At 36.6% G+C, this 26,097-nt stretch overlaps 1 protein-coding gene across 2 annotated transcripts in view; it reads left to right on the top strand.

The window, feature by feature from the left end:
* The window catches only part of ZFYVE9 (zinc finger FYVE-type containing 9), a 270,755-nt gene that overhangs the window by 226,778 nt on the left and 17,880 nt on the right, over window positions 1-26,097 (top strand). For both annotated transcript variants that reach the window (XM_077149656.1, XM_077149655.1), the window contains 2 exons: window positions 22,899-23,049; window positions 25,176-25,256. In XM_077149656.1, the coding sequence (XP_077005771.1) occupies window positions 22,899-23,049; window positions 25,176-25,256 (232 nt within the window). The remainder of the gene's footprint in view (window positions 1-22,898; window positions 23,050-25,175; window positions 25,257-26,097) is intronic.

The following is a 26,097-nucleotide window of genomic DNA, read 5'->3' as shown; positions in this document are numbered from 1 at the left end:
TATTCAGGATGGAACAATACCTGGTTCGATCGCACAACATTTTTAAAAAACTTTGGAGAATATAAAAACAAGTGTGCCAAACTTATTAAGTATCAGAAGAATATTAAAGAAGACCCATCTGCAGTAGAGGCTGTTGAATGCTGGAAAAAATACTATGAGATAGTAATGCTTTGTGGATTATTGAAAATGTGAGATTTATGCCTCTGGTAATAATTTGCTTTATTTTAAAAGGAAACAAAAATAATAGGGTTGTTCTTTGTAATATTACTTAACTTGTTATATATATAATTCCCTGATTAATATAGTCTACAAAATTAAGTGTTTGATTTATAAGGTAAGCACAAGGCAACTATCAATATAAAAAATTATTGTTACATTGACTGACTCACTGAAATCATCGTTTCTTTGAGAAAAAGATCTCAAGCTTGCAGCCTTTATCTTTCATCTTTACCTCTTTGGCCTTGGCCAATATATAAGAAAAGAAGAGAGAGGCATAGGTCTCTATAGATAATATACAGAGTAAATAAAAGAAAGTTGACTACCTTTGCTGAATCATAATTTCAGCTTCTCTTACAAATATATATTGATAAGTTATTTGGGGTGATAGATAAAGCAATTTAGATTTAATCAGCATCATTCTCCAGAATACTTGAAAATGTACTAAAATATTTTTGCATCGCTCCACAATGAAAAGAAGTATATATTCTTTGTTTTATATATGGAGAAACAGGAATTCTTGTTTATGATTCCAAACTTCATGGATAACCCTAAATGGAGGCAAAAGACTTCTTACTCTTATATATTAAATTAGCACCTTCCTTTATGCTCCACCCTTATTCTTTGTCCTTTGGAATTCTGGGTGCTTTTTTATTCTTCTAGTAATGAACAGTTAGCCCAAATCTTTTCTTTTTTTATTTTTCTCCAAATTTGACCTAATTTTTAATCACTAAGAATCCATTCTAGTACTTGCTTTTTTGTGTTGTATTGTTATTGTGATTCCTGTGTAATAAAAAAAAGCTGAGGGATTTAATCATCACTAGACCTACCCACCTATAAGCAATGTTAAAGGGAGTTCATCAGACTGAAAAGAAAGAACACCGGACTGTGGATCAAAGGCATATAAAGAAATATATACCTGCAGTAAAGACAACCATTTGGGTTATTACAAAAGCCAGTACTATTGTTTTATATTTTTGGTATGTAACTGTACATCTTACATCCTGCAGGTGCTAAAATGCAAATGTATAAGCAGTAATGATAAATCTATGGTTTTGGATGTACAGTATACAAAGATGTAAGTGTAAGTTTGCAACTAAATAAATCCTCTTTGCAAAAGCCAGTCCATCTCTGGTACATTACATACCAGCAGTCTTAGCAAACCAAAACAAGTGAGGATAAATGAATAGAATCAACAAACCAGAAGTTGGTTCTTTAAAAAGGTCAATAAAATTGACAAACCTTTAACTCGACTGACAAGGGGAAAAACAGAGGACACAAATAATGAAAATCAGAAATGCAAAGGGGAACATTAATACTGACCCTGCTGAAATCAAAAGGACCATAAGAGGATACTATGAACAACTATATGCCAATAAATTAGATAACCTAAGTGAACTGGACCAGTTCTTAGAAACACAGAAACTACCAACACTGAATCAAGAAGAAGCAGAAGATCTCAAACCAATTTCTAGTAAAGAGATAAAGTCAGTTATCAAATACCTCCTAACAAGCCCAGAATAAGAACAAAGGCCTTTAATCCTGTATATTTTAATGTAATGCCTGGATACATCCCAGAGTATATGAAGCATATAATTGAAGAGTATTTGCAAAGTCCTGTGAGGGATGGGAGAAAAATATGGAACTATTCAGCTTTACCATCGGGGAAACCTCATATACTGTGTCAGACATTTGGGACACCCAAATCAATAGGCCAAGACCTTGATCTTTTTTTTTTTTTTTTTAAGCATAACAACATGCAAACACGAACTTTCTTACCATATGATCATACCATTGTTGGTATACAATCAGTGACTCACAGTATCATCACATAGTTGTATATTCATCACCATGAGCATTTCTTAGAACATTTGCATCAATTCAGAAAAAGAAATTAAAGAAAAAAACCTCATAATACCATACCCCTTACCCCTCCCTCTCATTGATTGCTACTATTTCCATCTACCCAATATTTTTTAGCCTTTGTTTCCCCTATTTTTTTTCTATACCCCTTATCACTCCCTTTCATTGATCACTAGCTGTGCTGGTTTGAAAGGATGTGTGTCCCCTAGAAAAGCCATGTTTTAATCAAGTTCCCATTTCGTAAAGGCAGAATAATCCCTATTCAATACTGTATGTTTGAAACTGTAATCAGATCATCTCCCTGGAGATGTGATTTAATCAAGAGTAGTTGTTAAACTGGATTAGGTGACGACATGTCTCCATCCATTTGGGTGGGTCTTGATAAGTTTCTGAAGTCCTATAAAAGAGGAAACATTTTGGAGAATGAAGGAGATTCAGAGACAGCAGAGCAGAATGACATAGCCACAAAAAGCAGAGTCCACCAGCCAGCGACCTTTGGAGATGAAGAAGGAAAATGTCTCCCGGGGAGCTTCATGAAACAGGAAGCCAGGAGAAGAAGCTAGCAGATGATGCCATGTTTGCCATGTGCCCTTCCAGGTGAGAGAGAAACCCTGATCATGTTCACCATGTGTCTTTCCAGATGAGAGAGAAACTCTGACTGTGTTTGCCATGTGCCTTCTCACTTGAGAAACAAACCCTGAACTTCATCGGCCTTCTTGAACCTAGGTATCTTTCCCTGGATGCCTTAGATTGGGCATTTCTAAAGACTTGCTTTAATTGGGGCATTTTCTCAGCCTTAGAACTGTAAACTAGCAATTCATTAAATTCCCCTATTTAAAAGTCATTCTGTTTCTGGTATATTGCATTCTGGCAGCCAGCAAACTAGAACACTAGCATTTCAATCTACTAAATTTATTTTAACATTTGTTCCCCCTATTATTTATTTATTTTTAATCCATATGTTTTACTCATCTTTCCATACCGTAGATAAAAGGAGCATCAGACCCAAGGTTTTCACAATCACAAAATCACGTTGCAAAAGCTATATCATTATACAATCATCTTCAAGAAACATGGCTACTGGAACACAGTTCTATATTTTCAGGCACTTCCCTCCAGCCTCTCCAATATACCTTAACTAAAAAAGTGATATCTATATAATGCATAAGAATAACCTCTCAACTCTATTTGAAATCTCTCAGCCATTGACATTTTATTTTGCCTCATTTCTCTTTTCTCCCTTTTGATCTAGAAGGTTTTCTCAATCCCATGATGCTGAGACCCAGCTCATTCTAGGATTTCTGTCCTACATTGCCAGGAAGGTTTATACCCCTGGGAGTCATGTCCCATGTAGAAAAGAGAAGGGCAGTGAGTTTGCTTGTCGTGTTGGCTAAGAGAGAGATGCCACATCTGAGCAACAAAAGAGGTTCTCTTGGGGGTGACTCTCAGGACTAATTTTAAGTGGGCTTAGTCTATTCTTTGAGGGGAAAAGTTTCATATGAACAAACCACAGGATTGAGGGCTTGGTCTATTGCTTTGGTTATCCCCACTGCTTGTGAGAATATCAGGAATTCTCCACATGGGGAAATTGAAATTTCCCCCTTTCTCACCATTCCCCCAAGGGGACTTTCAAGCCCTTGATCTTGAAGCTTGCTCTTGTGAAGCTTATGTATGTAGCAGAGAAGCTTAACCTATGTATAGGTATGCTGGTCACCTCTGGAGGACCTCTTTTGTTACTCAAATGTGGCCTCTCTCTCTCTAAGCCCAACTCTGCAAATGAAACCATTGCCTTCTCCCCTATGTGGGACATGGCATCCAGGGATGAAAGCTTCCTGGTGGCACAGGAGATGACTCCCAGCTGTGAGTTTGACCTTGGCACCATGGGATCAACAATGCCATCCTGACCAAAAGAGGGGAAAGAATTGTAATAAATAAGGTATCAGTGGCTGAGAGAGTTCAAATAGAGTCAAGAGGCTACTCTGGAGATCACTCTTACACAAGCTTCAGTTAGACACTACTACCTATCATAACTTGCCGAACCCCAACTGTTCTAGTTTGCTAGCTGCCGGAATGCAACACACCAGAGATGGATTGGCTTTTAATAAAAGGGGATTTATTTTGTTGGTTCTTCAGAGGAAAGGCAGCTAACTTTCCACTGAGGTTCTTTCCTACGTGGAAGGCACAGGATGGTCTCTGCTGGTCTTCTCTCCAGGCCCCTGGGTTCCAACAACTTTCCCCGGGGTGATTTCTTTCTCCATCTCCAAGGGCCTGGGCTGAGCTGCAAGTGCTGAGATGAGGAATGCCAAGCTGCTAGGCTGTGCTATGTTGCGATCTCTCATTTAAGCACCAGCCAATTAAGTCAAACGTCACTCATTGCAGCAGACACACCTCCTAGCCGACTGCAGATGTTATTGGCAACAGATGAAGTTCACGTACCGTTGGCTTATGTCCGCAGCAACAAGATTAGGTATGCTCATCTGGCCAAGTTGACAACTGAATCTAACTAACACACCAACTAAAATCATTCATGCCAATCCTGAAAAATACTTAGGGCATTATATAAGATTGTATAAAGGTTCCATGCACTAGGGTAACTTTCTAGAAACCTACAACCTCCAGATGGGTCCCTGGACAAGATAAGTCCTAAAATACAGAGGGACCAGCCACTCTGGAACATCAACTTGTTCTATCCCCCATCCCATATTATTGACAGCTCATTCCAACATGAAATAGTTAGAATGAGCATAGTCCAAATACCCCTAAAGAGTGGGAAAAGATCAAAGGTGATGGTAGAGTTATACAGAGAAGGTAGGATTTAACAAATGAGTATGCGTACTGAATCGTTATATTGGTATTTCTTTTAGTATCCAGTACCTTAGAGCAGCTAGAAGTAAAAACCTAAAATTGTGGAATTATAACCCAAACTCTGAAATCTGTTCTACAGATAATTGTTGAAATATACTTTGAAATGTATTGCTTTTTTGTATATATGTTATTTTTCACAAAAAAGAAAAAAAAAAGAGAAGAAGGAATATAACAGAGAAGATAGGATTTAGCAATTGAGTATGACTGCTGAATCATTATATTGATATTTGTTTTGGTTTCCAGTGTCTTAGAGCAGCTAGAAGAAAAAATGAAAAATCTCGGAACTGTAACCCATACCAAAATCTGTTCTATAACTACTTGTTAGGATGTACTTGGAAATTTATTGCTTTTTTTTGTATACATGCTATATTTCACAATTTTAAAAATGTTAAAACGAGAAGCCTCCCAAGAATTAAAAGCCCCAGACTAGGTGACTTTATAGGGGAATTTCTTCAAACATTCCAAGAAGACTTCAATTCTGCTCAGACTTTTCCAAAAAATTGAAAAGGAGAGAACACTACCCAGTTCATTCTATAAGGCCAGCATTACCTTCATACCAAAGCCATATAAAGATATCACAAGATAAAAAAAATTATGCATCAGTATGTCTTATGAAAGATGATACAAAAATCCTCAATAAAATACTAGCAAACAGAATCCGAAAGCTCATTGAAATAATTAAATACCACGTTCAAGTGGGATTTATCCCTTATAAACAAGGGTGTTTCAAAATATTTAAGAAGTTAATGTAATACGCTAATTTAAGAGAACAAAGGGAAAAAATCACATGATCGTCTCAACTGATGCAGAAAAGGCATTTGACAAAATCCCACTCTGCTTCTCGATAAAAACTGTTAGGACGGTAGAATTAAAGAAAACTTCCTGAACGTGGTAAAGGGTGCATATGAAAAACCCACAGTTAGCATCCTACTTAATGGTAAAAGACTAAAAACTTTCCTATAAGACCAGGAACAAGACAAATATGTTCACTGTCACCACTGTTATTCAGTCTGGTACTGAAAGTTCTTTCCAGAGCAAGAAAAAGAAATAAAAGCCTTCCCAATTAGAAGGGAAGAAGTAAAACCTTCCCTATTTGTAGATGACATGATCCTGTATGTAGAAAATCCTGAAACATCCACAGCAAAACTCCTAGAGCTAATAAATGAATTCAGCAATGTGTTGGGATACAAGATCAACACCTAAAAATTAGGAGTGTTTCCATACACAGGCAATGAGTAAACAAATCAATTAAAAATTCCATTTACGATAGCTACTAAAAGAATCAAGAACTTGTATACAGAAAACTTGAAAATATTGCTTAAAGAAATCAAAGTAGACATAAATAAATGGGAAGACATTCCATGTTCGTGGATTAGAAGGCTAAATATTAAGATGCCAGTTCTACTGAAAGCAATTTATAGATTCTATACAATCCCAATAAAAGTTCCAACAGCCTTCTTTGCAGAAATGGAAAAGCCAATCAGCAAATTTATTTGGAAGGATTAGGGGCACTGAATAGTCAAAGCATCTTGAAAAAGAAGAGTGAAGTTGGAAGACTCACACGTTTGATCTTAAAACTTTTTACAGAGCCACAGTAATCAAAACAGCCTGATACGGGTACCAGGACAGATATGTAGAACAGTGTAATTGAATTGAGAGCTCAGCATTCAATCCTCGTATTTATGGCCAACTGATTTTTGACAAGGGGCAAAGACCACACAATTGGGAATAATAGTTTCTTTAACAAATGTCCTGAGAAAACTGGATCTCCATTTATGAAAAAGAAAAAGGACTACTCCTGTCTCACATATTATACAAAAATAAACTCAAAATGGATCAAAGACCTAAATATAAAAGCCAGAAATACCAAATTTCTAGAAGAAAACCTAGGGAAACATCTTCAGGCAATGGTTTCTGAAACTTTACACCCAAACTACAAGCAACAAAAGTTAAAATAGACAAATGGGACCTCATCAAAATTAAAAATTTTTATGCCTCAAAGCACTTTATCAGGAAAATAAAATGACAGCCTACACAATGGGAGAAAATATCTGAAACCACATATCTGGTAAAGGTTAAACACCAAGAATGTATAATGAAATCCTTCAGGTCAACAACAAAAGGACAGATAACCCAGTTGAAAAATGGGCAAAAGACTTGAATAGATAGTCTTCCCAAATAAGATATACAAGTTGCCAGAAACCACTTAAGAAGATGCTCAACATCATTAGCTATCAGAGAAATGCAAATCAGGACCACAAGAAGGTACTATTTCACACCTATAAAAATGGCTATTGAAAAAATAAAAAATTACAAGTTTTGGAGAGGATTTGGAAAAATAGCACTCATTCATTGCTGGCAGAAATGTAAAATGTTACAGCTGCTGTGAAAGACAGTTATCTAGCTCCTCAGATAGCTAAGTATATAATTACAGATGTTTTTACACCGATGTTCATAACAGCATTATTCACAATGCCTAAAGATAGAAGCAACCCAAGTTTCCATCAACCAATAAGTGGATAAGCTAAACTTGAAATATTATTTGGCCATTAAAAGCAATGAAATCCTGATACATGCGAAACATGGATGAACTTTGAAGACATCCTGTTGAGTGAAGTACATTAGGCACAAAAAGATAAATATTACATGATTTCATTGATACGTAATCATTAGAATATGAGATCTCATATATTCAGAATCTTGTATAGGTTTCAGGGAATGTAGTGGGGATTGAGAATGGGGCTTAATGCTTAATCGGTACAAAATTTCCATTTAAGTTGATTGTTCAGTTTTGGAAACAAATGGTGGAGATGATAGCACAACACTGTGAATGTAAGTAACAACATTGAATTATATATGTGAATGGTGGTTAAAAGGGAAATTTTAGGCCATATATATGTTATTAGAATAAAGGTTAAAGATAAAACAGGACTGTCCAACAGTGAGCCATATTATAAATGATGGACTATGGTTAATACTACAATTATAAAAATGTTCTTCCATAAATTATAATAAGTATACCATACTAATGCAGGATATTAATCATAGGGTGAGAGATTGGAATAATGTGTGCAAATGGAAACTGTGAACTATACTTAATAGTACAATTATAATATTTTTTTGTCAGTTTAACAAAAATACACCAATTCAAATGTTAATGGGGGTGAGAGGTAATAAATTATTTTTTTTTACAGGCTTTGTCTGGAAACTTGTAACTTCTCCCCCTTGGGAGAATGGGAAGAAAGGAATAAATAATCATCTTCCCTTTTTGGAGAATTTCTGATATTCTTGCAATCGGTAGGGACAACCAAATCAATAGGCAAAGTCCTCCATGAAATTTTGTGGGTTTGTCCAGTGTGATGTCCTGATAAATCCCAGAGTGATTCGAACAGTAAACAAAAAAGTATTTGCAAAATCCCCTTTGGGGAATGGCGAGAAAGGGGAAAAATTCAACTTCCCCAGTTGGAGAATTCCTGATATTCTTGCAAGCAGTGGGCACAACCAAATCAATAGCCCTCAATCTTACGTTTGTTCATATGAAACTTATCCTACAAAGAATAGGCTAAGCCTGCTTAAAAGTAGGCCTTAGAGTCACCCCTAGAGAACCTCTTTTGTTGCTCAGGTGTGGCCTATCTCTCTCTCAGCCAACACGGAAAGCCAACTCACAGCCCTCCCCTCTCTACGTGGGACATGACTCCCAGGGGTATAAACCTCCCTGGCAACATGGGACAGAAATCCTAGAATGAGCTGGGACTCAGCATCAAGGGATTGAGAAAACCTTCTCTACCAAAAGGGAGAAGAGTGAAATGAGACAAAATAAAGTGTCAATGGCTGAGAGATTCCAAACAGAGTTGAAAGGTTATCCTGGAGATTATTCTTATGCATTATATAGATATCCCCTTTTTAGTCTAAGGGGTATTAGAGAGGCTAGAGGGAAGTACCTGAAACTGTAGAGCTGTGTTCTAATAGCCATGTTTCTTGAAAATGATTGTATAATGATCTAGCTTTCACAATGTGACTGTGTGATCATGAAAACCTTGTGTCTGATGCTTGTTTTATCTACGGTATATACAGATGAGTAAAACATATGGATTAAAAATAAATAAATAACAGGGGGAACAAATGTTAAAAAAAAATAATAGATGGATACATAGGGGAAATTGTACCTGTTGCAAACTATGGACTATGGTTAACAGTAATATTTTAATATTCTTTCATTAACACTTAACAAATGTACCACACCAATGCTATTGGTCAGTGAGGTGGTGGAGGGTGGATAAGGGGTATGGGAAGATTTAGGTTTTATTTTTTATTTTTATTTCCTTTCTAGAGTAATGAAATTGTTCCAAAATTGATCATGGGGATGTATTCACAACTACATGATGACACTGTAAGCCAGTAATTGTATACTTCAGATGGTCTATATGGTGTATGAGTATATCTCAATAAAACTATTTAAAAAGAATTAGGCCAAGCCCTCGATCTTGGGATTTTCCCTTATGAAACTCATTCCTGCAAAAGATGGCTAAGCCTACTTAAAATTTTGCCTTAGAGTCACCCCCAGAGAACCTCTTTTGTTGTTCAGATATGGCCTGTCTCTCTGAGCCAACTTGGTAAGTGAACTCACTGCCCTCCCCATTATGTGGGACATGACTCCCACGGGTGTAAATTTCGCTGGCACTATTTAACAGAAGGCCCAGGATAAGCCAGGACCCAACATCAAGAAATTGAGAAAGCCTTCTTGACGAAAAGGGGAAGAGAGAAATGAGACAAAATAAAGTTTCAGTGGCTGAGAGATTTCAAACAGTCAAGAGGTTATCCTGGAGGTTATTTTTATGCATTATATAGATATCAGTTTTTAGTTTAGGGTGTATTGGTGTGGCTAGAGGGAAGTACCTGAAACTGTTGAGCTGTGTTCCAGTAGCCTAGATTCTTGAAGACAATTGTATAAAGATATAACGTTTGCAATGTGACTGTGTGATCGTGAAACCTTGTGTCTGATGCTCCTTATCCAGGGTCTGGAAAGATAAGTAAAAATATGGCCAAATAAACAAATAATAATAGGGGGGACAAAGGGTAAAATAAATTGGGTAGATAGAAAGAGTAGTGGTCAATGAGATGGAGGGGTAATGTGTATGGTATGTATGAGTTGTTTATTTTTTTCTTTTTATTTCTTTTTCTGGAGTGATGCAAATGTGTAAAAAATGATCCTGGTGATGAATACACAACTATGTGATGTTGTGAGCCATTGGTTGTACACCAAGTATAGAATATATATGTGTGAAGATTTTTCAATTAAAAAAGGAAATCTTGTGCAAAAAGGAGAACGATTTTTTTCAACTCTTTACTCAAAACCAAACACACAAAAAATGGGGAAGTTTGTGTTGGTTATGATATCATGTAAGAATCTGGAATGCTATATTTGTATAATTCTCCCTCTTATTTAATTTGGAATGAAAGATAGGCTGGCCTGTGGAGATTTCTTCTTATTGTAAATTCTAGATTAGGAGTTTTAATTTATTTTCATTCAAAACTACACATATTCTTCTATGAAGTGGAAAGTTAGAAAACATAATTTGAAGGATTCCATTGTAGCACTAGCAAGTGCAGATGGCTCTAAAATCTATTTGAGAAATGTTTGATTTTCTGGCCTTCAAGAAACAATTTCTTTCCTCTTGGGGGAGGCAAAGCTGACAGTTTTCTTTTCAGAAGAATGAAAGGAATAGGTGAAAGATGCTCTATTATACAGAAGAAGGGGATGATGTTCCATTGCTTATTTTTTTTTTTATTAATTAAAAAAAGAATTAACAAAACAATTAGAAATCATTCCAATCTACATGTACAATCAGTAATTCTTAATAACATCACATAGTTGCATATTCATCATTTCTTAGTACATTTGCATCAATTTAGAAAAAGAAATAAAAAGACAGCAGAATAAGAATTAAAACAATAATAGAAAGAAAAAAAAACAAAAAAAACAAAAACAAAAAACCTATACCTCACATGCAGCTTCATTCAGTGTTTTAACATAATTGCATTACAATTGGGTAGTATTGTGCTGTCCATTTCTGAGTTTTTATATCCAGTCCCGTTGTATAGTCTGTATCCCTTCATCTCCAATTCCATTGCTTATTGATGGAGCTATTCCAAGACAATATTTAATCTTACATATAAATTCAAATAGCTTCTCTAACTAAGAGAGCTCTGGTCTCTCCATGGCTTGGGAGACTTACAGTTCTACGCTGTGATTTCAGCCCTTCCACCTATTCCATACTTGTAATAATGTGTATCCAGTCACGGGAGACCCCCCAACAGTTATTCTAGGTAGTAGTTCTGACTATTTTATTAGCTGCCCTATAGGACGGACTAAATCCCACACCTCCCTGTGCCACCATCTTTGGGAGTAAACTTTATATACTCGCCTTATTCTGCTGTCTCTCAAATATTGACCTCCAGCCTGAATCTCTCCCATTTTGTAGATTTGAGTGTCTTACTGTCCACTTGACATCTCTGCTTGAATAGGCACCTCTAGCTTTAAAGTCCAACTCTAGCTTCCTTATCTTCCCTCAAAATCTATTTTTGCAGTCTGCCTTATCTCAGTAATGGCAATGCCATCCTTCCAGTTAACTGGACACAAAACTTTGGAATCATCTTTGAATCTTCTTTTTCTCATGCCCTATGTCCAATCTATCAGGACGTTAAACTGGCTCTTCCTTCCAGATATATCTGGATTTCAATCAACTCGCAATCATTGGACCAATCTTCATCTAAGTTAACATCTTCTCTGACCTGATATGTGCTGTAGCCTCATAACTGATTTTCCTCTTGGTACCTATTTTAGTTTCCTTGACTGCTCAAACAGATTATAATGAACTGGGTTGGGTTAAACAGTATATTTATTATCTCACAGTTTTGAGGCTGAGAAAATGTACAGATCAAGGTGTCATCAAGGTGATGTTTTTTCCCCAAAGATGTTGTTCTGGGGCTGGCTGCAGTGATTCTTGGTCCTTAGTTCCTATCTCACATAGCAGTGCACATGGTGGCCTCTCTGGCCATTCTGTTCTCTTCTAGGTTCCATTGATTTTAGCTTCTGACTGCTTTTTGTCAGCTTCTTGCTTCCTGTGGCTTTCTCCCTTTTTGTATGCATTTCATTCTGCTTAAAAAGGACTCCAATAATAGGATTCAGACTCATATTGATTGAATTGGGCCACATCTTAGCTGAAGGTCCTTTTTACATTGAGTTCACATCCAGAGGAATGGATTAAGTTTAAAACATATTTTTCTGGGGAGTATGGCTCTATTCCACCACAGTAGCCTTACCCCTGTCAGTCTAAGCACAGTAGCCTGTGTTATCTTCTTAAGACTCGTCAAATCACTTCATTCCTTTGCTCTAAACTCTTCAAGGGCGTTTCATCTCAAATCAGAATAAAAACTAAATTCTTCTTCCCCATTTATACCCCTTATTTCTTTTCTGACCTCATTTGCTCTATCTCTTCATCCTCTTGCTAAGAAGCCTCAGCCAAACTGTCTTTCTTAATGTTCCTTGAACCTGCCTGATATTCTACTATGCTACCACCTCAGGCCTTTACAGTAGATGTTTTAAATCCTTTTAGGCCCCCTATCCTTGCTTTTCTCTCGCTTCTTTTGGTAAGGCCTCTTCTGACTCTCCAATTTAAAATTGCTTCTGCCAGTACTTCCAGTCTTCCTTCCATTCTTTATTTTTCTCTATAGCCTTTATCATTGTCTACTTTTTTTTATGTATTTTAGTTATTTATTTTTGGTTATTGTTTGTCTCTTTTCTTATACACAAGAATACATGCTCCATGAGGGCAGGTATTTGTTTTGTTCACTACTAAATAAGCCAATCACCTAAAGCAGTGCCTGGACCTTTGTTCTAGTTTGCTAGGCTGCTGAAAGCAGATACCAAAAAATGGGCTGGCTTTTAACAATAGAAATTTGTTAGTTTATAAGCTTACAGTTCTGAGGCCGTGAAAATATTCAAATCAAGACATCATCAAGATAATTCCTTCTTCCTGACAACTGGCTGCCAACAATCCTAGACTCCTCTGTCACATGGCAAGACATGTGGTGGGTATCTGCTGGTCTTTCCTTTTTCTTCTTGCTTTCCTTGCTTTCAGCTTCTTGCTTCCATTGTTTTCTCTCTCTTTGTCTGAATTTCATCCCCTTACAAAGGACTCCAGTCAGAGAATCAAGACCCACCCTGGGCCATGCCTTAGCTGAAGTAGCCTATTCAAAAGGTCCTACTTAGAGTAGGCTTATACCCACAGGATGGATTAGCTTTAAAAGCATGGTTTTCTGGGGTGTATATAAATTCAAACCATCACAACTGTATTAGATGCTCGATAAATAACTTGATAAATGAACAAATGAAGGTTCATTGTTGGTGACACAGATCCATAGGATTGGAAGGTGGGTTCTAGCTTCTGGACACCAGTGAACTCCAACTAACTTGGTGGGATAAATATTTCTATTTTTCCTAAAAATCTCCAGGAAATAATATTTTTCTACTCATTCCATTATTCAGCTCAGTGTTTTTTTTCCCCAGTTCTACTTCTGTGCCTTTACTCATGCTGTTCCCTTTATCCAGAATGTTCTTTCTCTTTAACCTGATAATAAAACCAATTCAAATATATAGCCTTTAGGATACCTTCCTATAATTCTGTTTCCCTTAGACAGGATCAGTCTTTCCTCTGTCTTCACAGCTGTATTTTATTCATATAACATGTCTAGCTGTTGGACATGATTCCCTTCCCACTCTGAAGTTTGGGTCCTTTGAGAGCAGAGAATATGTCTTTCATTCTTTATTGATCCTTGGTGCAGTGATTGATTTTCATAGGTTTTTCACAGCTCTGCTATGGATCTTCCTACCTATAGCCCTTGTTAATTGCTTGGTAAATATCAATAGAATTACATCATTAAAGCTTATTTTATTGGATATCTAATATATGTGGCTGCAGTTACAAATAAATGAAATTTTTTTGAAATGATTCTATCAACATTTATTTCACTGTAACTCCAACAATAAGACGAACTCTCCGAATCATCCTATTTCATGTTTTAATAATTAATACGTTCAGCAAATATTTATTGCACATCTGCCATGAGCAATGCTAACACCTCATGTAAATTGTAGCTTTTTCACAAGGCTGTGCTTAGTTCTCCTCTACAAGCCCTTTCCAGTTCAAATAAATAGACTCAACTAGTCATTTTTTAAAATAAGTATATTACTTTACTAATGAGGTTTCAGGTCACACAGTAAGTGGTTGAGCAACTAATAACAACAATAGAATTGAATAATCTTATACATAAGTCATTTCATATATATATACAGATGTTTTATAGGGTAGAATTCCATAAATGGGATCACCGGGTCAAAGGATAAAACGCATCTCTTTTGCTATTAGATATTTCTAGATCTCCCTCCATATGGGTTTTACCATTTTTCACTCTACCCTGTTCCCCTTGAAATGTATGTGAGTGCTTGTTTCCTACAGCTTTGCACCAGAATGGGATGTCAGACCACTGGATTTTTGCCCTTCTGATTACTGGGAAATGATTTCTCAGTGCAGTTTGAATTTATGGTATTATGAGTAAGGTTAAGCACCTTTTCATGTTTGAGGGTCATTTGTATTCTCCATTAAATTTTTGTATTTGGCAGAAGGCATTTTGTAATTCAAAGCATTGCTTCTTTACCTTCAAGTCGCCCTCTCTGGATCATCTTTGTGTCTACTAGATAAAGGCCAGTGCTGCTTATATGTGTTCTGGAATTGAGTGAGGATGGATATGACATGTATGTCAGAGGAACAGAGAGTCATAGGAGGCTTTACATTTCTCATGGTCTTTAGCTCCTGGTTTAGAATGATCTGAATGATGTTTGTGAAGGTGATTCTCCAGAGTATTGTAAATATGTTACTCACTCTGCAAATTGATATTCCTTGCTATTGTGGGTTCTTGCCTGGATCAATTTATCTTCTCTTATTTCTAAAAACGCAGTATTCACAGTTCTTTAAGTTGTGTGAATCTTGAAAAGATGGAAGGAAGAAGAAAAGATGGATGGATGAATGAATAGATGGATGGATGGAAGGAAGGAAAGAAGGAAGGAAGGAAGGGAGAGAGGGTGAAGTGAAGGAGATGGGAAAGGCAGGAAGGAAAGGCTGACTGACTTGAAATATCAACAAAGAGTTTTCACCAGTGTCCATCAATGTAGTTTTTAGAATTCCATTTCTAGATATACCTGATTATATAAGATTGTTTCTGTGGCTTATTTTTGACAAATGGGGGGATATTGAGGACCCTGATGACCCTCTCCCTTTTCTGATTGCCTCCAGAAATTTCCCTGGACAACTTTAAGCTTAGTCAAATAGCATAAAGTTCTTAAAGAGAGTAAAATACCCATTAGCTATTAACATGCACTTCTTTTTTGTTTGTTTTGTTTTGCTTTTTTAAATTTTTTATTCATTAAAAAAAAATTACAAGAAACACAAACATTCCCAACACACACTCAGCAGTTCACAATATCATCACATAGTTGCATATTCATCATCATGATCATTTCCCAGAACATTAGCATCAATTCAGAAAAAGAAATAAAAAGACAACAGAAAAAATAACAAACAGAAAAAAAAAATTTTACACGCCATACCCTTTACTGATCCCTTTCATTGATCACTAGCATTTCAAACTAAATCTATTTTAACATTTGTTCCCCCTATTATTTATTTTTGTTCCATATGTTCCTCTGATCTGTTGGCAAGGTAGATAAAAGGAGCATCCGACACAAGTTTTTCACAGTCACACAGTCACATTGTGAAAGCTATATCATTATACAATCATCATCAAGAAACACGGTACTGGAACACAGCTCTACATTTTCAGGCAGTTCCTTCTAGCCTCTCCATTACATCTTGGATAACAAGGTGATATCTACTTAATGCATAAGAATAACCTCCAGGATAACCTCTCTACTCTGTTTGGAATCTCTCAGCCATTGACACTTTGTCTCATTTCACTCTTCCCCCTTTTGGTCGAAAAGTTTTTCTCAATCCCTTGATGCTGGGTCTCAGCTCATTCTAGAGCTTTTTCTCAATCCCTTGATGCTGAATCTCAACTCAATCTAGGATTTCTGTCCCACACTGCCAGGAAGATCCACACCCCTGGTAGTCATGTCCCACGTAGAGAGGGGGGAGGGTGGTGAGTCTGCTTGCTGTGTTGGCTGGAGAGAGGCCACATCTGAACAACAAAAGAGGTTCTCTTGGGGGTAACTCTTAGGCTTAATTTTAAGTAGGCTTGACCTATCCCCTGTGGGGTTAAGTTTCATATGAACAAACCCCAAGACTGGGGGCTCAGCCTATAGCTTTGGTTGTCCATACTGCTTGTGAGAATATCAAGAATTCAACTTGGGGAAGTTGAGTTTTTCCCCGTTCTCACCATTCCCCGGAGGGGACTTTGAAAATACTTTTCCACTCACTGATCAAATCACTCTGGGATTCATCAGGGCATCACCTGGACAAATCAACAAAATCTCATGGCCTATACAAAGTTCCATGTACTTAAGGTGTTCAATCAACTATCTACATAAGTTATATTAGGAGATGCACTTGTCAAAGTAGAGATTTGTACCAAATAAACATTTTTTGCTTTAGTCTCACACATTAGTTGAAATTTTAAAATGTTAAGTACTATCTATTTTAGGCACCCTGCAGTAATGACATTCTTTTGTTCTTCCTCATGCAAAAACATTTTTTAAATTTGTACATTTAGTCATTATCATTATACACTCTAGGCATTCCTAGATTACACCATCTCAGTCTTTATCGTCTTTCTTTGTGATTTCATTTATGCCCCAGCCCTCCTCCCTTTATCAATATCATATGCAGCTTCATTCAGTGTTTTAACTTAATTGTATTACAGTTAGGTGATATTGTACTGTCCATTTCTGAGTTTTTATATTCAGTCCTGTTGCACAATCTGTATCCCTTCAGCTCCAATTACCCAATATCTTACCCTATTTCTATCTCCTGATGGTCTCTGTTACCAAGGAAATATTCCAAGTTTATTCACTAATGTCAGTTCATATCAGTGAGACCATACAGTATTTGTCCTTTTGTTTCTGGCTAATCACACTCAGCATAATGTCCTTAATGTCCATTCATGTTGTAACATACTTCATAACTTTATTCTGTCTTACATCTGCATAATATTCCATCTTATGTAAATGTCACATTTTGTTTAGCCAACTGTCTGTTGATGGACATTTTGGCTGTTTCCATCTCTTGGTAATTGTTAATAATGCTGCTATAAACATTGGTGTGTAAATGTCCATTTGTGTCCTTGGCCTCATGTCCTTTGAGTAGAGACAGCATGTAGATGGGTCCTGTTTTTTAATCCATTCTGCCAGACTATGTCTTTTGACTGGAGAGTTTAATCCATTAACATTCAGTGTTATTACTGCATGGGTAGTACTTTCTTCTACTATTTTGCCTTCTGGATTTTATATGTCATATCTAATTTTCCTTCTTTTTACCTTTACTCATAGTCTTCCTTTCTACACTCTTCTCCACACCTCTCTCTTCTGTCTTCATATCTGTCTCTAGTGTTCCCTTTAGTATTTCTTGCAGAGCTGGTCTCTTGGTCACAAATTCTCTCAGTGATTTTTTTGTCTGAAAATATTTTAATTTCTCCTTCATTTTTGAAGAACAATTTTGCTGGATATAGAATTCTTGGTTGGCAGTTTTTCTCTTTTAATAATTTAAATATATTATCCCACTGTCTTCTCGCCTCCATGGTTTCTGCTGAGAGATCTGCGCATAGTCTTATTGGGCTTCCCTTGTATGTGATGGATTGCTTTTCTCTTGCTGCTTTCAAGATCCTCTCTTTCTCTTTGACCTCTGACATTCTGATTATTAAATGTCTTGGAGTATGTCTATTTGGATCTATTCTCTTTGGGGTACGCTGCACTTCTTGGATCTGTAATTTTAAGTCTTTCATAAGAGTTGGGAAATTTTCAGTGATAATTTCCTCAATTAGTTTATCTCCTTCTTTTCCCTTCTTTTCTCCTTCTGGGACACCCACAACACGAATATTTGTGCGCTTCATATTGCCTTTCAATTCCCTGAGTCCCTGCTCATATTTTTCCATTTTTTTCCCTATAGTTTCTGTTTCTTGTCAGATTTCAGATGTTCCATCCTCCAGTTCAGAAATCCTATGTTCTGTCTCTCGAAATCTAGCATTGTAGGTTTCCATTGTTTTTTTCATCTCTTCTACTGTGTCTTTCATTCCCATAAGTTCTGTGATTGTTTTTTTCAGACTTTCCGTTTCTTCTTTTTGTTCTTTCCTTGCCCTCTTTATATCCTCTCTCAATTCATTGGTTTGGTTTTTGATGATGTTTTCCATGTCTGTTTGTATATTCTGAATTAATTGTTTCAGCTCCTGTATGTCATTTGACTTGTTGGTTTGTTCCTTTGACTGGGCCATATCTTCAATTTTCCTAGTGTGATTTGTTATTTTTTGCTGGCATCTAGGCATTTAATTACCTTAATTAGTTTATTCTGGAGATTGCTTTCACTTCTTTTATCTAGGGTTTTCTTGCTGGATGAATTTGTTGTCTGTCTGTTCTTTGACATTCCGCTCAGCTTTATCTGGACCTTTAGCTTAAGTTTTGTTTAACAGAGGAGAATTTTTCAGTTCTTGTTTTCTTGTTTTTTGCCCTGCTTGTGTGGTTCCTCTCCCCACACACACTTAGGAGGGTCTACTTAGATATTATAGATCCCAGCCAGATTTTCCCAGACCAAACTGGCCTCCTATCAGGAGGAAAGAGTCATCTGCGTCAGTTTTCCATGAGGGTGAGACCCAACAGATTGAAAGACTTTCCTGTGAAGTCTCTGGGCTCTGCTTTTCTTTTCCTGCCCAGTATGTGGCGCTTGTCTGACTGCAGGTCCCACCAGCATAAGATGATGCAGTACCTTTAACTTTGGCAGACTCTCCCTGCTGGGGGCATGGTGGAGACAGAGGAGAGGTTGTAGGCTGGTTTTAATGGCTTCAAATTACCAAGCCCTGGTGTCTGAATTCCTTGATGGAGGGATTCCACCTGAGTTGGGCTTCACCCCTCCCCTGGAGAAGGCACAGGCTCCAGACAAGCCCCCAAAAGAGCTCACTTCTGCCTATGCCTGGAGCAGTTGCAGCCTGAAAAGTCCTGCCGCTGTATCCAGAGACAGTCAAGCCTTTGTAGATACACAGCCACAAAAACCTCTGTTTCCTTCTTTTTTCCCCCCTTTTTCTGTCAGTCCTGCCCCCTTGGCACCGGAGCAAAAATGAACAACCTCCACTTTGATCAGGTTCACCTAAGCTGGGGGCCTATTTTTAGTAGTCAGAATTTGTTAATTAGTTCCACAATTGGCGTTTGATTGTGCCCAGTCCCTGCTGCTGGTAAAGTCCTTTCCTTTCTCCTCTGGGAAGTGGCCTGTGGGGGTGGGGGGCTGGCCTCCTCAGCTTTGGGAACTCACGGTTCTGGGGGGTGCTCACAACCGGTCTAGCTGGTCCAGACTGGGGTATACTGTGTGTCTGGTCACTGACGTGGCCCCAGGAGCTGTTCTGTACTGTTTCTGGTTATTTAGTAGTTGTTCTGGAGGACGAACTAAAATGTGTACGTTAAGCCGCCATCTTGACCCAGAAACTCAACATCCACTTCTTGATAAAAAGTGGTCTGATGTCCAATATGTATGGGAATTGCTGAATTACATAAAGATAATCAATTTCCTTGTATTATGAGGACTTTTGGCAATCAGTTTCTCCCATCACAATTTGACTCCAGAATCAAGGGTTTAGTGTTTGGGAAAATGCTGATATTTAGAGTGAAAACATCTAACTCCAGATGAGTCTGAAACCTGACAATGATAAGCTATATGATCACAGGCAAGACACAGGAACTCTCAGGGTTGAGGTTACTTAACTCTAAGTTAAGGACTCTACAAGTCCCCTCTCCATTCTCACTTCCTTTGGCCTGCCAGGTATTAGGTAGAACAGGCCACAGAGGACATCCTGGTCTAGCTCAGCAAGCAGATCCTTCATCCATATCATAGGTACTCTAAGAATGTGAGGGACATACTTTCAACCTGTCATTTTTTAATATGAGAACTAAGAGAGGAAACTGAAGGGCATAGTGTGTTAGTTCAGAGATGGATTAGATTTTATAACTCCTCATTCTTCCATTTCTCAGCTCATTCTACCCCTAGAACTGTATTATTTTCATTAGCTCCCTGACTATTGCATGTGGTTAGATTCAAGCATTGGAAGTAGCTTAAAATGCTTCTTAAAATGGTTATTTTGAGATGATACATATGCTGCCTTTAGCTTAGTGCCTGGCACATGGTTGATGCTCTATACTGGTGTGCTATTTTACACATACTGTTCTCACTGCATTTCTTTCTTTGCCTTTTATCAGTTAGAAGAGTCTGATTCCTGTTATCTCATAAGAGGTACTCTGTTTATTGAATTATTTCTTCCTGATTTTAATGTTGCTTTAATGTTCAATAGACAGAGTAAAAAGACAAGCCTACAAATTTTATTTAACACTTAATCAGTGCTTATTGTGTGCCTAGTGTTTTATGTGCTTTATAAATATTAAGTCATTTTATTCTCATAATTTGAGTTACTTATATACCATTTTACAGAGGAAGCTGGGACAGAGAGTGGTATCTAAGAGCCCACAGTTAGGTAGTAGAAGAATCAAGATTTAAACACAGGCATTTGGTCTCCAGAGTCCTGGCTATTAATAATTTTTAAAAAAAGGTAAATGTGCTTGATGCCATATGAGAAACACAAAGAATGTGCTATGGTAGTTTAAAGAAGAGAGTGATCATATTGTTGTCTGATTGGGAGTTAAAGAAGACTACACATAGGAAGTGGTATTTTTCTTTAAGTCTTGATTTGGCGGTCAGCTTTTTCAGGTACCTGGATATGGAAGAAGAAAAGAGAAGCTAAATAAAAGTTTATACAGAGGCTCAAAGATGGGAAATGTTAGGCATCAACATTTAGTCTGGCATATGAGCAGCATATAGTGATACAATAGGAAGAGAGGCAAGACAGGAATACAGATTTGGGACTAGAGAATAGCAGCTTGTGATTTTGAGTGAAATACAAGATGAAGAAGATGTGAATGTAATCATGGCTATGCTTTGCTAAGTAGGGAAACGTTGTATAGAACAAATTGTAGCCAATGGAGACTGACTGTAGGAAAACAAGTTAGAAGGTTATTGAAACCAGTAAGAGATAATTATGTCTTGAATTATAGTGAAGATAGGGATAGATACAAAGGATGCTACAAAATTTGAGTTGATAGAGCAAAGTCAAGTATTTATATCATTATATAACAAGTATAAGTTTATTTTATGGGCAATAGGTTCTTTGGCTATCTGGGAAACTCTCCCTTAGTGTATTATTTTAAGAGATATAAAATCTGTTCATTTATCTCTAAAGGAATATGAAGTTTATATATCTTATTGGCCTTGAAATTGACAGGGAAATGATTTCTCCTTAGAGGTTAGCTAATTTATTCAGAATGTCTAAATTGAAAATGTTTCTTAATCTACTTGATATGGACAAAATTAGAAACACTTTAGCCTAATGATGTGGAAGAAATGATGACTATAACATTTTAAAAAATTGTTACATGTTATTATCTCAGTTCCTTTCATGTGATAAAAATGTAAATTGCAAATGAGAACCTAAATTAGTTTGTCAGCTGACTTTACTAAGCAGGAATCTTTTAGCCGATTCACCCTCTTTGCAAGTGACTTAACCTTTGGAAAACCTCATCAGACATGGTATTTGTTTGTCTGTTTTTGTTATGGGGAGGCTTCGGGAATCGAACCTGGGTCTCCGGCACAGCAGGCAAGAATTCTGCCACTGAGCCACCGGTGCACCACCCCATGGTTTTAAATTAGTGATAAACCTCAGTGTGAGAGGAATATTCAATTATTGTTTGGGTACCACTGGTGATACAGTAATATGTTACAATGTTAACTTTGTACAAATTACAAACCTAACAAATCAAGTCAGGATATGACAATACCTTAAAAATGTATTGATGTAGAAATATAAAAGTTACCAAGACATTAACTTGGTATTTTTCACACTTTTGTGCTCCATTTTATAATATAATGGGGTAAATATAAAGCAAAATAAAATTAAAATTTTGAATTAGATTTTCAATGGATTGAAGCCATTTTAAAGGATCAGAACAGAAAGTCAGACAAATGAATGGCATAAAGAAAAATGAAAAATAAAAACAAATGGTCCTTAGTTTGTTTTAACCAGAGGTCAGAGTTTAGCATCAAGATAAATTCAGATTTCTGTGCCAGAGACAAAATGGTGGCCTCTGAGTATTTCCAGGTTTGATTCAGATTATAATCTTAAATCTTTTGATAAGAGCAAAGCAAAATGTTATAACTGATTTCGTTAAAGGTGTCAAAGGTAAGTTAGTAAAATTAAGAAATATATTCTAGAGGAAAGCTCTCACTCCTTTGTAGTATATGTGGAAAAAGAAAGCAGAGGTATTTAAATATGGGACATTCTTTTATATATAGAATTTCAGATAAATATACTCAGAGAATCCACTGAGTAGAAACCATTCCAATTTGCTGAATTTATTTTAGTTACTTGAGTTCAGTGAAATAACAAAAGCTAAGTTTTGTGTGATTAAATTATAGCATAAATCATCTATAAGCTGTTTATGGAAGTTTTGTATATTTTGATTTTTTTTTTACTAATGGTAACAATGATTTGTTACTTTGTTTCCATGATCTGTTATCCCCTTTGTCAGTTTAATAAAAAATATTACTCTGTCATTTTTGTCTTTGAAAGGATGGAATTGTACCATGCCAGGCAGAAAAATGCACATTCCTGCAAATAAAATTAACCTTCTTTACTTGCAGATGATGAAAGCCATGAACAAATCTAATGAGCACGTGTTGGCAGGAGGTGCCTGTTTCAATGAGAAGGCAGATTCTCATCTTGTGTGTGTGCAGAATGATGATGGAAACTATCAGACGCAGGCCATCAGTATTCACAATCAGCCCAGGAAGGGTAAGCATTTGAGCTGGTTGAGATTATGATACAGAAAGTTGTACAGGACTTGGAGAATTGGAATCTTAGCCTTATAATCGTTAATTTCTAAATAGGTGACAACCAACAAGTTAATTAACCCTTCCAGGCATACACTCCAGATTATGATGATTCCCCATTAGCCAAACTCACAGTTGCAAATATTGTCTGTTGTCATTAAGGGAAATGGTTTTGAAAATACTACCTCAGGATACTGACTGGACCAGCATTTGAAAGTAGTATTTGAAAGTAGGAGACTAAGCCCCATAGTGAGAGTGTGCTTATGTAGTATTGGAGCTTTTAAATGACCACACCCAGAAAATATTAGTTAATAGATTGACAGGAGTCTGAAGGAAGGCCCGTAGGTTCAGTGCTACTCAGAATGTTATCTCATTATATAAGAGATTGTTGGAAATGAAGAATCTACACCCCAGATCTGTTAAATCAAAATTTGCATTTTAACAAGATTGGTGAGTGATTCAAATGCCCATTAGAGTTTGAGAAACTCTGTTCTTAGTGACATTTCCCAGTTTTCTCAGGTTCTGTGGTTTTAAATAATGTTTAAATAAATAAATAAAAGTCTTCCTAAATAAAATTTGAAAAACCTAAGAATAAACACGTTTAAACCTATAAGACATTTCAGAGCCTATAACAAGCCTGATGTGTATTTCTAAGAGGATAATGTCTAGTCTTTTGCAAATTTATTTGACCACAAATATTTTTCTCAGTGCATCTCCTAGAACTAGATTTCTTCAGTATCTTTTGTGAAACATTTCTCTAGGAGGTATACTGTAGATGTCTGTCTTCAATATGCTTTTTAATCATTTGTTTGGTGAAGGCATAAAAGGAACTTTTAACACATGTATTAAAATATGATATCCACAGTACGAATGTCATGAGTCTACAATGCTCCCTGTTAGTCAAATCATATCTAGAATATTGGACTAAGTTCAAGATATCATTAATGTAAGCATATTGGTAAAACTGGAGTGTCTCCAGAGAATGATTCAAGGCCTGTAAGAAGTCTGGAAAGTAGGTCAAAGAGTAACCTCTTGAACAAAGTATAAGTGTTTAACCTGGAAAAGTATAAAGAAGGGGAAAGAGAGCTTGCTGTATTTTTAATGTTATGTATTCTGTTGAAATAATATTCAAGTTATTCTCTGTAACTACAAAAGGCTAGAACCAGTACCAGTGGATGAAAGTTACAGGGAGCCAGATTTTGGTTTGATTTGAGAGCATACTCTGTGACACTGAGCATTATCCAGTAGCTGCCTTGTGCTCTTGAGTGCTCCCTCTCAGTAGTAGTCTCTGCAAGGATGGATGACCACGTGTTAGAGATATTTGGAGAATATAGGTGAGAAGTTGGATTAGCTCAGTCTAGTTTAAAATGTGGAAAAATCAGGAAAATAAGGAAACTGTAGTGAAGTTTTACAAAGCTAAATGTAATTAAATATCCTTTCTTCTATGGAGAGATAGTGGTAATAGGAGTTTATTTTTTTAATAGATATTTGTTTTATTGATAACTCTAGTTGACAAAATAAAATAGTTGACAACTATATCTCCATCTTCAAAATATATTTGATCTAAAACATCTGGAATCAATGAATTAGATCAGAAGTCAGCAAACTTTTTCTGTAAGGGGCCAGATTAGTAAATATTTTAGGCATTGTAGGCCCTGTGATCTTTGATGGCAGTTACTTATCTCTGCCTTTGTAATACCAAAACTATTATAAATAATACATAAATGAGTGGGCATATGATTGTGTTCCAATAAAATTTTATTTTCAAAAACAGGCTGTGGAGCATGTGGTCTTTAATTTGATGAGCCCTGAACTTGATAACTACTAAGATTTCTTTACTTGTAAGATTCTTTGATTCTTAGTTGGAGGAAGAACAAAATGAATTGGGGGAGTTTATCTTAAAAACCCCATTTGCAAAGCTATTATAAGCATCTTAGTTAATTGTATATTGTGGTATATAGTTGATATATTTTGTTTTCTGTATAATGATGTTTGAAATTCCAAACTATCAATATTTCATTATTATTCTTAATCCTTTCATCTCAAGGGAAGTCTGTCTCCAATAAACTATTTCTATTGCTATTTTAGTGACTGGTGCCAGTTTCTTTGTATTCAGTGGCGCTCTGAAATCTTCTTCAGGATACCTTGCCAAATCCAGTATTGTGGAAGGTAAAGAATGAGCTGCTGGGTGGGCAATGGTGGCTCAGTGGCAGTGTTCCCACCTGCCATGCTGAAGTCCTGGGTTCGATTCCCCGTGCTGCCCATGTTAAAAAAAAAAAAAAAAAAAAAAAGAATGAGCTGCTTACTATATGTATATTAGTTTAATCCTAATTGTACAGCTGAAAAGTAAGGGACATAAGGGAAACCCTGACTCTTCTACTTTAAACATCTGACTCCTACTATTTATTCAGTAGTATTTCCCTCTTGAGCATTAAAACAGTCTTGAGAGTGCTTAGTTCTCCAAAGATGGCAATAAGTGGTAAAATACCGTGTGACAGTGAGATAAAAATTTAATAAGTAGCCTTTCTGAACTCTGCAATAAAGGTACTTGAGGGGACATAGTCTGGGTTCAGATACACCATTTGGTGCAAATCTGTAAATGTGTAAATAAAGTTTAGTCCCTCTTACCCATAGAAATGCTTTGTCACTTGGGGTATAGAATGGGATATGTTTGCTGTTAGTTTGCTATTATTAGACATGACACATATCCTGAGAAATGTAATTAAAATAAATGACTGGCTAATGAGTACATGAATATAGCTTTGTTATTTATTCTTCACCATTTCATGATCTGCTAATTTTTGTTGTAAAACAAATTATCCCAAAATTTAAAGGCTTTATCATGCTCACCAGTTCTCTGGATTAGAAGCTGGGGATACTTGACAGCTGGGAATTACAATCATCTGAAGGTTTGTTCACACACATGTCTGATGCCTGGCCTGGGATGTACATGGACTCTTTAGCATGGTGTGGCATCTTAGGATAGTTGTACTTAACACAGTGCCGTAGG

Source organism: Tamandua tetradactyla, chromosome 2 (genome assembly GCF_023851605.1).
Source record: "Tamandua tetradactyla isolate mTamTet1 chromosome 2, mTamTet1.pri, whole genome shotgun sequence".
NCBI lineage: Eukaryota > Metazoa > Chordata > Mammalia > Pilosa > Myrmecophagidae > Tamandua > Tamandua tetradactyla.
This window is presented reverse-complemented; position numbering and strand designations above follow the sequence as displayed.